General features: G+C 43.2%; 1 protein-coding gene across 3 annotated transcripts in view; it reads left to right on the top strand.

Moving 5' to 3' along the window:
• Positions 1-5,985: 5,985 nt before the first annotated feature.
• Positions 5,986-14,639, top strand: part of FXR1 (FMR1 autosomal homolog 1) — a 34,102-nt gene continuing 25,448 nt past the window's right edge. For all 3 annotated transcript variants that reach the window (XM_065072930.1, XM_065072929.1, XM_065072928.1), the window contains exon 1: positions 5,986-6,143. In XM_065072930.1, coding sequence (XP_064929002.1) covers positions 6,093-6,143 — 51 coding nt within the window. In that variant the 5' untranslated portion in view covers positions 5,986-6,092. The remainder of the gene's footprint in view (positions 6,144-14,639) is intronic.

Genomic DNA, 14,639 nt, shown 5'->3' with positions numbered 1-14,639 from the left:
CTGAAACCCTGCTCTGGCCCAGTCCAGCACGAGAAATGTGGATGTCTCTTTACACAGCTCTGATACTATAAGTTGGCCCAGGGGTCAAGTCAAAACAAAGGTAGTCTAGACTTGTCTGAGGATCAAACCAGGACCAAAACTGCATCAGCGGTAGAGAAGAAAACAATACTTTAATTTTGTGGTTTCCATTGGAAGTATTTAGAAGACAGAAATTATTAATTCGGGTTTGTGTGGGTGACAACAGCGATAGGAAGGATATAACCCAACACTTGGAGAACTTCTAGGCTTGGACATCTGAAGCTAATACTATGTGATACACATAGTATTACTTCCACACCATTACTTCACCATGACTTCATATTACCGCAGAGGTCCCTCTCTGGTGCTCAGTGCATTTCACTTCCTGACTTGGAACAAAGTCAAGCACAAGCCAGGTTATTTTTGATCAGCTGCATCCACAGCAGCAGCGAAAAGAGGTGGATGGGAAGTGATAATGAAAATTACCAAACCGAGCCAAGCCCATGAAAAGTTGTATTGTGAATGGATGAGCTTCAGACCATTGCATAAAGTCCATTAAACAGCAGTGTTCTCATTTAAGTTCATTAAAATTTCAGTGAAATGATTTTGCAGTTTCTTTTCATTGTGCCAGAATTAGCATTGCACATACAGCTTGCATTATCTACTGCTTCTCTTTGCTTTTAGAATGACATCAAACTTTTAGTTTTATTTTGCTTACTTTCCTGTGCTGCTACTGACAAAAATAGGAAGACCAGCCAAGCCTTCTGGTGAGCCAGTTCACCCAACGTGAAAAAACAAGCTGTGTATGTTGTCATTCACTGTGAAATTATTTTCACATGGTGGTCTGTTGCCTGGATGTATATTTTTCTTTTGCTGAGCATGCATGTTATCTTGTGGACTTTGAACAAATGAAACCTGAATCATATTACTCATCATTACTTCAGCATAAATACAGACTGTAGTCAAAACCAATTTTCTTTTAATCCTGGTTCTTGATGTCTTCCTTATATAATTTAATTAGCTCAGTGACTTTATTTTTCAGACTGCAGTAACAGGAAGTAAAATATAATAGTAGAAACCTACTGCATGCGCTGGATTATCAACACTTTTTATCCTACAAAGCATAGTGAGGGTTTAACCCTATAACTGAAACATTTGAAGTTCATTGTGCCTAGACAAAAACAGATAAATGTGAGTGCTATCCGCTCTAAAGATTGTTTCCTTTCAAGATAGATGTAAATAATTGTGAACGTTTATTTGCAATTCTAGTAACACGATTTCTTCTTTCCCTGATTTCTGTGCCAGACAGAAGGTTTTAAACCGCACTGCACAAAAATGTTTTTCCATACACTCACTTAGCAACACCTTTTGTGGATCCTATTTTCAGAAGCGGTGTCTGCTTACAGTACTTGCAGATGTATGTGTGCACGGCACTCAGTCCAGCAAACCTCCAGACAAAATTCATTCATTTGGAAAGGTCAGGAATGCATTTGTAAAAGGCTGCTGAAAATTGGTAGAGATTCCTCTTCAGCTCAATATTCAAATAATGCAAAAATCACAGTGAAAGACAAAACAAAACAAAACACAAGCTTTTCTTTAGGAGTTTTCTTTCCGTTTTTACAACAAACCACTAGCCCTTTATACAGTGGCAGCCCAACAGGCTGATCTGTATCAAGACCATATGCCTTAATAGCTGGTTGGTGCCACAAAAGATGAGATCCCCCATTCTACTTGCACAAGTCCATCGGAGCTGATTTTATGTCTCACAAACTTCCTCCTGCTACCCAAGTATAATATGTGGAACAAAGAAAACATACATGTAAATGAGTAAACCCCCCACACTGGGAAGCATGTAATATTTCAAAAGAACTTCTCCGAGACTTTTTCTGAGTTGTAATTTTGTTTTGTCATTTGATAAGGCATGAGGCCAATATGATCTTATCTCGTAATAACCTTCAAATATTCATCCGTATTGCTCATCTCTGAGGACTAGGGATGCACAGTGATTTACAGAGGGTCTAAGTGCTGCCACTTGCCTTACACTTCTGCGGAGGCTGAAGTCTCTGGATGGACGTCTCTCATCAGTATCAGCCTTCTGCCAAAATTTTGGAGTAAGCAACTGAACCAAAAAGGTTTCTACCCACTTAAAGGCGAACCTACATTAATTTTTTATTATTATTTAATTTTTTTATGGCATAAGGTGCTAAATTTCAGCATTTCCCTTCACTGAATGGAAGACCCAGGTTATTATACTCCACATTTGTAAGTAAAGGCATAAGTCTGAATTTATTTAACCTTGATTTCTGCCTAATTTTTGCAAAATATACTAAGAATGTATGCTTCTGGATTTTTATTTTACTGAAGGGAAGGGTAACATGTTCAGTGAAACACAGTAATACCTCTTGGTTTGGTATCAGAAAATGAAGTTAATTGGCAGACAAGTCACCGATTGGTTTAAAAATACAAAAAAAAATTGCAAATAAACTATCAGCCTACTAGTAGTTTAAGAGGGCTATCAATCTGTGCGTCTTTTAATAACTAAACATAATCTTATTTGAAATATCACTACTCTGAGGAGTTATGGTGTTGATCTCATAGTTGGCTCACTCTTGCCCAAGTCTCTGAAAATGGCTGAAATTTCTCTGCTTTTGGGTAAGATGAACATTTAACAGAGTCTGACGTCAGAAGGTCCCAGATGACAATTCCATTCTAACCTTCAGTAACATCGATGATAAGATTTCCAAAAACTCTTTTTTATATGAACCAGTGCATATCCAATCTTGACTTTAAAATGGCAAGTGACAGGAATCTGAAGAGATCTTTATTATTTTTCTCCTTCCTGGGTACTTAGAGATTGTGGCCAAAACCCATTATTTCAAAACATTAAAACTCTGCTCTGATACTATTTCACTGCGAGTTACATATTCAATCCATGTTTTTATGGCTTCCCTTCAGAATCCTCTCCAGTTTGTCCATATACTTCCCGAATTTTACACAATGGCATTTGGAAGGATGGGGGTGGGGGCAGGTTGTTTATTTGTTGGAATCAATACTTTCTAAGTCTCCTATCTTGAAAATATGGTTTATATTGCTCATGGTATATCACCATCATAAAAGCTTTTTCCATCTTAAAAGCAGGCAGTCTTTATTATCTTCCATTATTTCACTCTGAAAGGCTGTTCTGGAAATTTCCTCAAGCTCCCATTATAAACTCTAATTTCCAGGCTAAATTTAGTAATGGTCAGCCTATACCTGTTGGGGAGTCTTTTTGCCAGTCCTGTTCTCTGTCTTTCATAGCCTTAGTCTCTCATGGATCCTTAGCCCTTCGGTGTGCCCGGATGTATTTGAAGACAACAATCCTAATCCTTCATTGTTTAATCCTTCAGCCTTTATTTTGCTCACTTAAACAAGCAAGACCTTTTTCTGCTCTTTGCCACCAAGAGCCCCAAGGATCAGGAATCCTGCTATTTCTTGCTTACTGTTCTTTTGGCACCGTGAAGCTCGCTCCCCCTCCTGCGTTGCCCAACAGTTTCAACAGAGGACAGAGAGTGGTTCAAGTAGACTTAACTATGGCATCTCCCTGACCAGAACTGCCCTATGAAATGTAGGTGGCAGTTTCACTGTGGGTGTTGCAAAATTAAAACAAACAAAAAAATAACCTTACCTAGTCTTGTGAACAAAGTTGTAAGTAGCTACTATCAAAGGAAGACTCCTGAGTTCCCAAAGCTGGGTAAAGATCCTCCCTTTTCTTATTTTGGTAAGTACATAAAGTAATTTAATTTGGTAGTTACTTCTAATTTGCATTAAGTGAAAACTAAACCTAGAATAGATGAATCCTCACCAGTGTGGCTGATGAGTTGCAAACTATTATGGCCCACAACCTAATAATAATGCTCTTCTACCCCCATTTTCACCTCGGTATAGCAATCGGTCTCAATATTAATTCGTAAACAACTCTGTCACTTTAACTACTATCATGTGTACACTTCCAGAAAAACAATTTTTATCAAGGAAATTCAGATGCAGATTGCATTGGCTCAAGTCAGTTCTCGTTATCATTATTGACCAGAACTGTCCTCGTTTTGCAGATGTGGACACCCGGCACTTCACGCAGGTCTGAAGTCTGGGGTTGTGTTTGGTTTTTTTTCATCTGTGTCCTGTTTGGTTCAAGCATGGTTCACTTTTGCTTATTTTTTTTAATCCCAAATACCCTTTTTTAGCAGTTGACATAGAGAGTCTGTATCTTGAAAGCTGGGCAAATGAACTTCAGGCCATTCAGTCCTGGGGCGATGAAAACTTTTGGTGTATAATTTTTGTAGCATAACTGTTTGCTTCATTTTATCAGGTTTTGGACTGTATCCTGGAAAGGGGATGCCTACCATTTTGCATGAAGAGCTCTCTTACCCTACGTGTGGCCTGGGCACCTATGACAGAACAAATTGTGGGTCATTTCTGAAGATTTCAACCATATTTATAACAAAAGGTACCCTCCAACATTCCTGTGGAATAAATATTATGCAAGAATGGTATTATTCATGCACACAGCATGGGAAAAGACTAGATCACATAATAGTGTTTTTTTTCTAAACACTACTTCATAGCCAAGCAAAGATTCAAGTTACTGAGTGGAAAAAGCATGGTGTTGTCTGGAACAAGTAGAGTCTAGTGGGGTTTTTTCCCAATTAATTTGTCTCATTTCCCTTCATGCTTCACCACAATGACTCAAGGCTCTACTGCCCATTGAACCTGTAACTCTGATCTTCAGTTCTTCCCCAACAGAACCTTCCCAGCTTATCCCCACGCCCCCAGTTTATTCACTGGACCCCACCAGCGCAGTGTAAGTGACCGGAGCTGCATGCTCACCGTGGGGCACAGCTGGGGCTCACCCCGAGCCCATGGCCTTGAACCCCCATCCTTCCTTCAGCTGCGGCACGTCTGAGCCTCCTTACCCAGCAGCTCTTGTAGGTCTGTATCATCTGAAATCCTCACCCTCTCACACACGTGCTTAGAACTGGCTAAAGGATATAGTGGGAGATTAACATGGAGAAACTAGAAATGAAAACATTCGATGGGTAAAATACCATCAAGTACGCCTGTTCATTTCAGGCTGACATCGAACAGGAATGATCAGCAGGAAGGGCATTTGAAAGTAGTTATTGATATTTAAAGCTATTGCAAAAAATACCCGCATTTGGCAAAGATACAGGCCTTTCATCAAGCTCTGCATGACTAAGCTTATGCGAGCACTGAGCTCATAGCAAAACTGGCGTCGGATTGTGTTTTAACAGTCACCGAATAGCACACTCATGTTGTATTTTTACTTTTTCCCGTGGCGGAGGTCGGACAAAGCGCGCAGCGGGGCCGGGCCGCACCGCGCCCCTCCAGGCAGAGCCGGGGGCCGGGCCGCGAGGGGCCGCTCGGTGCGGGTGCTCCCGCCCCCAGCGCAAGGCGGGAGCCCCGGCCGGGACAAAGGCGGCCGGGCAGAGAACGTGCAGATAGGGCACGGGGGTGCGTGACGGGCACGGGACGGGAAGCTAAGCGGCCGGAGGCGCCTCGGGAACGGAAGGCGTCCCCTGAAGGCCCGGCCTTTTGAATCGTCGTTCATTGAAAAACAAAACAAAACAAAACAAAACGCACGGCATTTTCCCTGCAGCGCTGACTGCAGCCTGCAGCGCCAGCAGCGCCGCCTCCGCCGCTACCGCCCCCGGCGGCTCCCACGGGCCGGGGCGAGGCCACCGCGACACCTGCGCCCCGGGCCGGGCGCGCCGCCGCACAGCCCCTCCGCCGCGCGCAGGTCAGCAGCCGGCCGCTCCCACTCCCGCCGGCCGCGGCGGGGGGGAAAGGCGGCGGCCGGCTGCCCTTCCCGCGGGGAACGCCGCGATCCACCGGCTGGGAGCCCCCCCGCAACCGCGGCGTGGGCAGACCCACCGCGCTCCGCCGGGGAGGAGGGCGGGGCAGTGCCGGCGCAGCCCCCACCCCGGGGGGGCGGGCGGAGGGGGAGGGGAGCCCGCCAGCGCTCCCCCCCGTGGTGACAGTTTCTAGAAGCACGTCCCGGCGTCCTTTGCGCTCTCAACATGGAGGAGCTGACGGTGGAAGTGCGCGGCTCTAACGGGGCCTTCTACAAGGTACCGCTGCGGGGAGGGGTGGCGGCGGGGCCGGTGCGGCGGGGGCTGCGCGGGGGGCGGCCGCCCGGCGGTATCCGAGCGCGGACGGGGGCGGGTGGCCGGTGGCGGCCGTGGGGGGAGCCCCCGCGCCGGGCCGCGGAGGAGGGGAGGGCGAGGGGGAAGGGCGCCGGGGGAAGGTGTCTGGGTGTGGCGGGGACGGTGGGGCTGGCCGGACGGAGCGGGCGCGGGGGCCGGGGCGGGAGGTGGCGGGCGGGCGGCCCAGGGCCCTCACGGGAGGTGGGTGCGCGGGAGAGGGAGCGTGGGGGGAGCAGATGCGCAGCGGGGGTGTGATAACCCTGCGTTTGGGAAAGGATGGGCGGCCGTGCGGGCTATTTTTGGAACGAGTAGGGGCTTCGGGTGGGATGGGGTGAACAGAGCCGAAAATAATAATGTAAAAATATTTTAAATAATTCCTTAAAGATTTCTAGTTTATTTATGTCATCAGAAAGCTTCCTTCACCATCACCCTCCCTGGAATGTCAGGATGTTACAGGATCAATGCAAAATACTCTCAGCTGTTGCCCGTCAGTCATTTTCCCCTAAGCCTGGCTTCAGATGGTTAAGAATCCCAGCTCTTTTTATGGCAAGAGCCTTCTGTCTTCCTTTCCAGGAGGGCCGATTCCAGCCAGTATTGTGAGCACACACTAGCTGTGTTCTGGGAGGGCTTAATCTCAGGACTCTCTTTAGCTATTGTCCCTAACCGCACACATGGTGTGGTATTGCACACGCAATATTACACTGGGAGGAATGAGGTGTCCTTTTTTTTCTTTCTTTCTTTTCTTTCCCCTCCGAATTTCCTGTGTGCAGCTGTGGATTTGGCTTGGAAGTCATGTGGTAATTGTACAGTATGTGAGGGCAGTTGGTGTTCAAAGGATTGTAACCAGCTGACTTCAGGAGTTAGTTTTTTCAACTGTCTATTAAAAGAGACAAGTAGGAGATACTCTTAGGAGGAAAGAATGTGAGGGGTGCGCTATGTCCCCTTGCTAGGTAAGCTGCTTAAATTGCTGCCAAAATCAGTAGATAATAAATTTTGCAAATGAGATACATTTTGCTTGGACTTGAAATACCACACAGAAACCCACATCAAAATTGTTTGCATTTAGAACAGCATAGGCCTAAGTAGAATTGATTTTTTTAGGAAGCCCAGAATTTGGAGACACTCTTCTTAGCTTTCCATCTTGTGATCTTGGACAAATTTATTAACCGTGGATTAGTTGTTTGTTTTGCTTAAGAGCAGTGTGAAACTAGTGAGAGTATTAGGAGGCGTACTGAATTCTTGGACTGAAAGGACCCGTGTACACAGAATTTATTACAATAAGCCTGATTTTAAATCTGCAATGATAAGGTCTCCTCCTGAGTCAGAATTGTTAGGCCTGGATTAGCACCATCGTGTGTTTTAGCCCTGCAAACAGTGATAACAAAAGCAGAAGTTTTACTTAAAAATGGTACTCATGGCTTTCAGATCAGTGAAATGGGCATTAAGTCCAGTGAGGACATCTTCATGGTGGATGAAGTCAGGTTGTTAGAGTGATTGGACCCACAGCCACCAAAGCCCGAATTCAGAATATTCCACTGTTTGTTTGTGTGTGTGTAACCATAGAACTCCCTAAAAAACCAAAACCGAATAAACCAAACTGAAACACAATTTCAGAAGGTGTTTCTTGTGAGCTTGATGCAGCGAGATGTGTGTCAGTGACTCCATTTTGTGAGTCTTACTGTGGAGGTAGGCAGAGGTTGTGCCTGCGTTTTGGAGCCAAGTAACACTACTGGTGACTTTCTGTTTGAAGTTTCTGAAGCAAAGGAGGGAGGTGTGTCAGTCTCATTTAGAAAGTATCCTATTTTGGGCACTGATAGCATTGATAATAGCATTTGTAAGATAGTGAGAATAGGCTCATCTTCTCTAAGCCCCCTGTGACTGTATGGAGGAGGTAGCAAAAATTTTCTGAAGAGAAAAGCAGGATTTTTAAGATGGGCTGAAATCTGAGGTTTACCTTTGGAATAGTCTGAATTCAGATTCATTAGCACTGCATACCTCACGGTAAATGACATGAGAAGGATCCTGCTATGCCAGCAGAGATAAAAACCAAAATAATTACATGAATAAATACATGACAGAGGTTTTGGGGGGACTTTTAATGTGATCTGCGATTTATCTGTAGTAGAACAAATGTCGTGATTAAGTATGTTGGAGCATTATAGTTGGGCTTTCATTAGTTACTGGAAATATGAGCATGGGTTCTTTTGTTCTTCTAATAATTGTTCTTCATTTCAGTAGAATTCAGCTTTAGCAGGGAATTCTTGGTATGTGTATTTATACATATATACTATAGTTGCTATAAATTAGTGAGGAAAACTATATTTTTTATTACTGTAATTGAAAAGTCAAAATGTTTCTCATGATGCATAAATCAACGGGCAGTAACTGTGGTTATGGTAGACACCCCAAGATAACATTTTTATACTGTCCTGTCCAAAAAAAAAAATCTACATTTAACCTTTTATTTATGAATCTCCAAACTATTTAAACAAGTAATATAATCTGGAGAACAGGACAGCATTTATTTTGTATTTTATTCCGTGTTCTCAAGCAGTATACAGCAGAGCCAGTGTTTAGCCACTCCCTGCAGCTCAGAAGACTTTGCATATATCATAATGTTGAGCAGCCATTGTCTTTAGAGAACAGATGGCACTGATGGGGCTCAAAGTGGTCGTGTTCTTCTGAAGAGACAAGAGCTTTGTGTTGTGGAACAGGGAGGAGGATGGACAAGGTTGATGAACCTTACCGATTAAGGGTTTGCATATATTAGATGAGTGATGAGGGCTTCTGAGAGCAGACCAGTTGATGCTTTATAGGTGAGTGCTAGATTGGAGGATAGTTTTTTATCATTGAGACTTTAGACTTTCAAAGTGAAATGGCCCAAAATATCTGGGTTTCTTTGGGCTCTGAGTGGGTTGTAGAGAGTGAAAGTTGAATACTCCAGCCTCATCTTGGCCTGGCTGCCCTGTTTTCAGGATGGGGATTCTCTGTGTCATTAACATCATTAAGTAATTCACAGTATCACGTGTGGTTGGGGCTGGCAGAAAGTGTGGGAGGTTGTCGGTTCCACACCCCTGCTCAAGCAGGGCCACATAGAGCCAGCTGTCCAGGACCGTGTCCAGATGGCTTTTGAATATCTATGAGGTTGGAGACTCCAGAACCTCCCTGGGCAACCTGTGGCTGTGCTCAGTCACCCTCACAGTAAAGTGATTGCTGATGTTCATACAGAACCTCCTGTCTTCAGTTCATGGCCGTTGCCTCCGGTCCTGCCAGCTGTGAGGGGTGTCTGTGCAGCTCTTGGCAGGAACAAGACAAAAGTTCCTGGTTATCCAGTATCTCAGCCTGCATATCTCACCTGTATGCAAATCACAGCCCCGGTTCTGCACATTATGTACAAGTTCAAATGTCAGCTTACATGAAGTAGGTTGGGCCTTACAATAAAATGAGACCAAGGTACACAAATTGAACACTAGATAATTTCTTCTACCGGAATAGTTCAGTGGCATCTGAATAACTCTGAAAGGTCCATTTTACTCTTCATTGTAGGGACTCACATGTGCTGAAAAACTGACTGGTGTGTTGCATGCCCTTGTGTACTCTCTCTCTCTCCTAGAGCAGTAGCTGTTTAGATTGTGCAAGGACATGAAATAGGTAAAAATGTAAATTAGCATGGAACTCAATCTTTAATTTTCATGTTCTGAAGTGCTTCCTTTTTGGTCTGTTCCTCTTTCAAGAGGTGCAGTTATTCTGGTAACAGCACTAACGGAAGCGCTGGTAGCGGGAGTTGGCATAGGCCTCAAGGTAGACTAGCCAAAATATTACAGAGGGAAAACATGATGAAAGAGAAGTACACAGCATTTCTCCACATGTACAGTGTTAAAGCGCGATGAGCAATTCTGTTTGAGAAACAGTTTATGCGTCAATAAAAAAATATAATGGCTTTTTAATTTTTCTTACAATTTTTAATTAGTGGCTTTGAAAACAAGTCTGAGTTCTTCTGAATGGTTTTTAGCTTTATGGTTATTAAAATAGGAAACTGTTTTTAAGAGTGTAACTTATGCAACTGTTCATGCCCAATTACTACACCAGGAAACATGGTAACTGGAATGACTTTTTTTAAGATCTCAACTGTGTTATAGTGGTCAACATTTATTTATTCTGTCTACCTGTAATGGGTGGGAAGTTTCAGACATTCTAAAGTAGTTACTGATCTTTTGAAAGTTGTGCCAAAAGTATCTGTGGTCATTGCTGTTGACGAGCCATTTGCTTGACTCTTTTAGGCTGAGAAAAGCGAGGTGCTACAGGCAGTGGGTATTGATTGCTGGTGTACCCAGTCAGGAGGGCGGATTTCAGAAGTTTTGTCTTTTGGGGATATGAGTATGAAGAAAGCAGTATAAGTAATGTGAATCATTTAGATGTTCATGAATAAGCCTAAACCGTGGGATTCTGTGCTGAAGTTCTTGCTTAACTGTCGTAAGGACCCTTGAATTTACATACGATAATTATGATTGGGAATGGAAATAAGCAGTAATGTCATAGATTAAACTGTGGTTGCTAAAATCCATTTTATAGTTCAGGGTCTCTTTCTTACATGTTGCCTACTTGTAATGTTTGTGTTTTGTGGCAAGCTAGATCTGCTTGCTTTTATCAATTCCTGGTATAAACAGGTGCGCTTCTAATAAAAATAATGCTTTATGAAGTTCAGTCATTTTTGACCAGTGATTTGATTATTTACAAGTTTGCTGTGTTTGCTTTGATTTCCCTCCCCACAGGAGGTCAGCGTGGGATACATCCCTTAGTAATAATTAATATTTAATGTATTTGTTGTGTATGAACGTTAGTTAAAAATACTAATGGTACTTGCTTCTGAAAGGAGTGAAGGATTGGTAATTGGATATAGGCTTCTTGACCTTTATGTCACTGATTCAGAAACAGTCCATGGTACCAGATGCCAAAGCGTTTACTCTTTGAAATTTGCTCAGCAAGTGGGTAAGGTGATCTTAGTATAGTTTTTAGTGTGTAGGTATGTGTGACTCAAAAGCCAGCACAGTGGTTGTCCCTGGAAAGAATGTTTACAGCTGAACTTACAGCCCCCCACTCCTAGATTGGACCATCCTGCTTGAGGGTCAGATAAAGCAACATGAAGAGTGGATTTGGATTGTATCTGCCTGTTATGCAGATTTTGTGACTTTATCTGGAACTGGATTTAAAAAAAAGTGTGTATGTATGTGGAGACGTACAGTTCACTGAAAGGGCATTTTGGTAAGTCTTGATCCGTTTATGTTATCAGCAGATCCTAATCCTAAATCCATGAGTAAAACCCAGGTAAAAGGGAAAGAGCGTGTGTATTATGAAATGAAGTAGTCTCAACTGTAGTGCTTTTTGTGGCAAATGATCCGTGCCTGTCCTCTTGTTCGTACTCAACACGGTACGGCCCTGTGCTGGATTTGCTGGGTCTCTGATCCCAAACCCAGGCAAGATCCCAGCGATCCTGCCCCTCGTTTCACAGGTGCTGGGAGCCTGGCTGCTGCCAAGTGGGTGGCAGAGACAGATCTGAACCGAAGTGCCTGGGGAGCCAGTGGGACATTAATAGCCTGGAGTACAGTGTGGGCTCCTGGCTGGAGCTGGGCTGCAGCAGGCAGGGCATACATGGGCTGCAGAGACCTGCTCACAGCGGGAACTCAGTGACTGACACTAATATCTGGACGCTCCAAACCAGGGCCCTGGCAAGATGAAGTCACGTAGATTTTTTTTGCCCTCCTGCCTTCTGCAGTTTTGCATGTGTGGTAGAACACACACAAATGTTAAGTATAAGCTTACTTGCTGATAATACAGTTCATCACCGTGTATTTTTGATGCCAGTGTATTTATTGATGATGTGTTTGGGTGTCTTTTGTTAGCTCTGCCTCATCGTCTCTGTTTAGAATGAGGATACATGGAATGATGTGTAAAGAAAAGAGAACATTTCAAACTTGGGTATTGGCATTGTCTACCTTAGGCAACGCTGCTAAAGTAATGGAGTACCTTGTTCATTTGTGCAGAAGTTAAGATGATGCATCGTTACTTAATTTAGCAGAAAATGTTTTTGATACAATATTAGACGTGACTAGTGCAAGCTTGGAGTACCAATCTATTTATAGGTTACCTCACTGATGAAGAAATCCTTCAAAACTCCTAGTTAAAAAGCAGAATATTTCCTTTCTGTTTTATGTTCATCATGCCATTTCTGAAGAAACCCTTATAGTAGGACGATTCATACTTGGGATTTCTGAGTTTTATGTTATTCCTTCACTATTAATCTTGTGTTTGTACAATTTGACTCTGCTCATACTTTTTCCAGGCCTCACAACAACGTAGGCCTCACAACTAAAATAACTATGTAATTTTATTTAATGCTTTATGTATGTCCATTTGTGATCTGAAGTGCATACTCAATAAATGTTATATTTGATTTTGGGTGTTTCTCATATATAAATCCTGTGGAGTGAAGGAGTTTGAGAAAACCAACTGGAAATGCTCTTCAGATCATTTCAATAAGTCCCTGCGTACCTGGCCGTGAGTCCGAAGTCTGCACTGTGTTCTTGAATGGGAAGAGCGGTGTGCGCACTTTGAGCTGAAAGCCTTCCTGAAACCCACAAGGGGTTGTAAAATGTACAGCCTCTTTGCCGGAATGTGTACTTTCGATTTCATTTAAAAGTGTTCGATGTTTCTGTTTCTGCAGCTGACGTATGTGCAGTGTCATCTTCAGGCTGGTGCTGGTCATATCTCTGCATTAGTGTTCAGCTTTCCCATTCTTTAATAGGGTGTTAGCTTGAAAATCAGTTTTTAATATTAAACCTGTTTGTTACCATTACACAGAAAGACTTTACCTAGTGATGGGCTGGTCTGAAATCCTGGAAATGCAATGCAGTTGGGATTCCTTATTTCTACATCTTTTGTCTTATTAATGAATCCTGCAGCTAGTCAATGGATTCAGGATTTTCTAAACTCTGCAGAGCGTTATGTTCTGAATGTTTTTCAGGTGTTTTATGGTACCTGATTTTGAATCTCTTGATTCTGAAGTTCTGTTTCTTTAACAAAAGAAAGATAACTACATTCAGATCTGCAGAACAATTTTGAGGCTCCTACAGGCTGACCTTAGAGAGGAAATGCATATTTTTTTCTCTTCGTGTCGAGTGCTGTGAGAGCATGTAATAACAGTAGAGGTAAGGTTCAGCTATGAAGTAAAGCACCATAATGAGGCAAAGACTAATGCTGAATCACAGGCTCTTGGAATGCAGATAAATGGCTCTCCATAGTAAGGAGTTAAGTGTCTCTCTGTAAATACTGCTTTCTGTTGATAAGTTGTCATTTTGCAGAACGTTGGACTGGATGAATTTGGTGCACAGTGCCGTGACTTGCATGTTTTGTCCCTGGATAGAATTTGAATGCATTGTAGTAGAACAACTCTTTCTACTCCGTGCCATGCTAATTCTTTCCCATGTTGGGGCATGCTTAAAGGGGACATCAATAGCATAAATGTAGTAAAAGTTCTGTTAGCTGACACATAGTTCAGGCAGTGAAGTTTTGTATGCTCTTGGCATCTTTAAACAGACATAGCTTCAGTATTCCTGTCTAGTTTACCTGTCCAGAAACTTTCTTGCAACAGGAAGTCCCTGATTACACGTGTATTTCATTGCCACTTGTTGCAGCTTTCTAGCTTCTGAAGAAAGAGATTTGCCTTCCTTCCCTTGCAGTGGCAGGATGGCCTTTGAGAGGGTTTATTTTACTAAGAAGACATGAGGTGGTTCAAGGAGGAGATTCCTGTGATTGCTGGTAGCCTGCTCTCCTCAGGATTATCAGTGTGCTTTCTGCTAGAACCAGTCTTTGTGTTACTGGCAGATGGTTTTGAGTGAAGGTCAGGGAGCAGAAAAGCAGGTTTTGAGCAAATCCCTTCACAGAGTTCCTCAAGTATCGGTTCAGGTAAAAGGAGATTTGTTTGTATAGGCTCTTTGCAACCAGCTGTCAGCATGGGCTTCTTTAATGTCTGTTATTACATTGAGGGATCTCCTGTGTCAAAATTAGCCTTTCCCTGGGCCGACACATTATACCTATGTGGGCAGTTGCTTCTTGCACAGATGATACGTTCTTCCTCCTCCTCAGCTGGAGGTTTCTTGTATGGATATAATCCATTCAGCAGATTTCCTGGAACTTCTTTTAACACAGCTATACAACTCTCTTACTCCTTCAAAACTGCAGATTCCTTCTTGACCTCCTGTGCCTGGCCAAATACCAGGCTGCAGCAAAAGCAGGAGTAGTTTGAAAGATGTTTCTTGTCTCTTTATCTGCTTTTTTTCACAACATGCCTGCCTTCCTTAATGTAGGAACTTAATTTCTGCATGGGTACTTGAGTACAGTTTTCTGTATCAGGTTATCTTTGTC

The sequence above is a fragment of the Columba livia genome, chromosome 9 (genome assembly GCF_036013475.1).
Source record: "Columba livia isolate bColLiv1 breed racing homer chromosome 9, bColLiv1.pat.W.v2, whole genome shotgun sequence".
Classification (NCBI taxonomy): domain Eukaryota; kingdom Metazoa; phylum Chordata; class Aves; order Columbiformes; family Columbidae; genus Columba; species Columba livia.
This window is presented reverse-complemented; position numbering and strand designations above follow the sequence as displayed.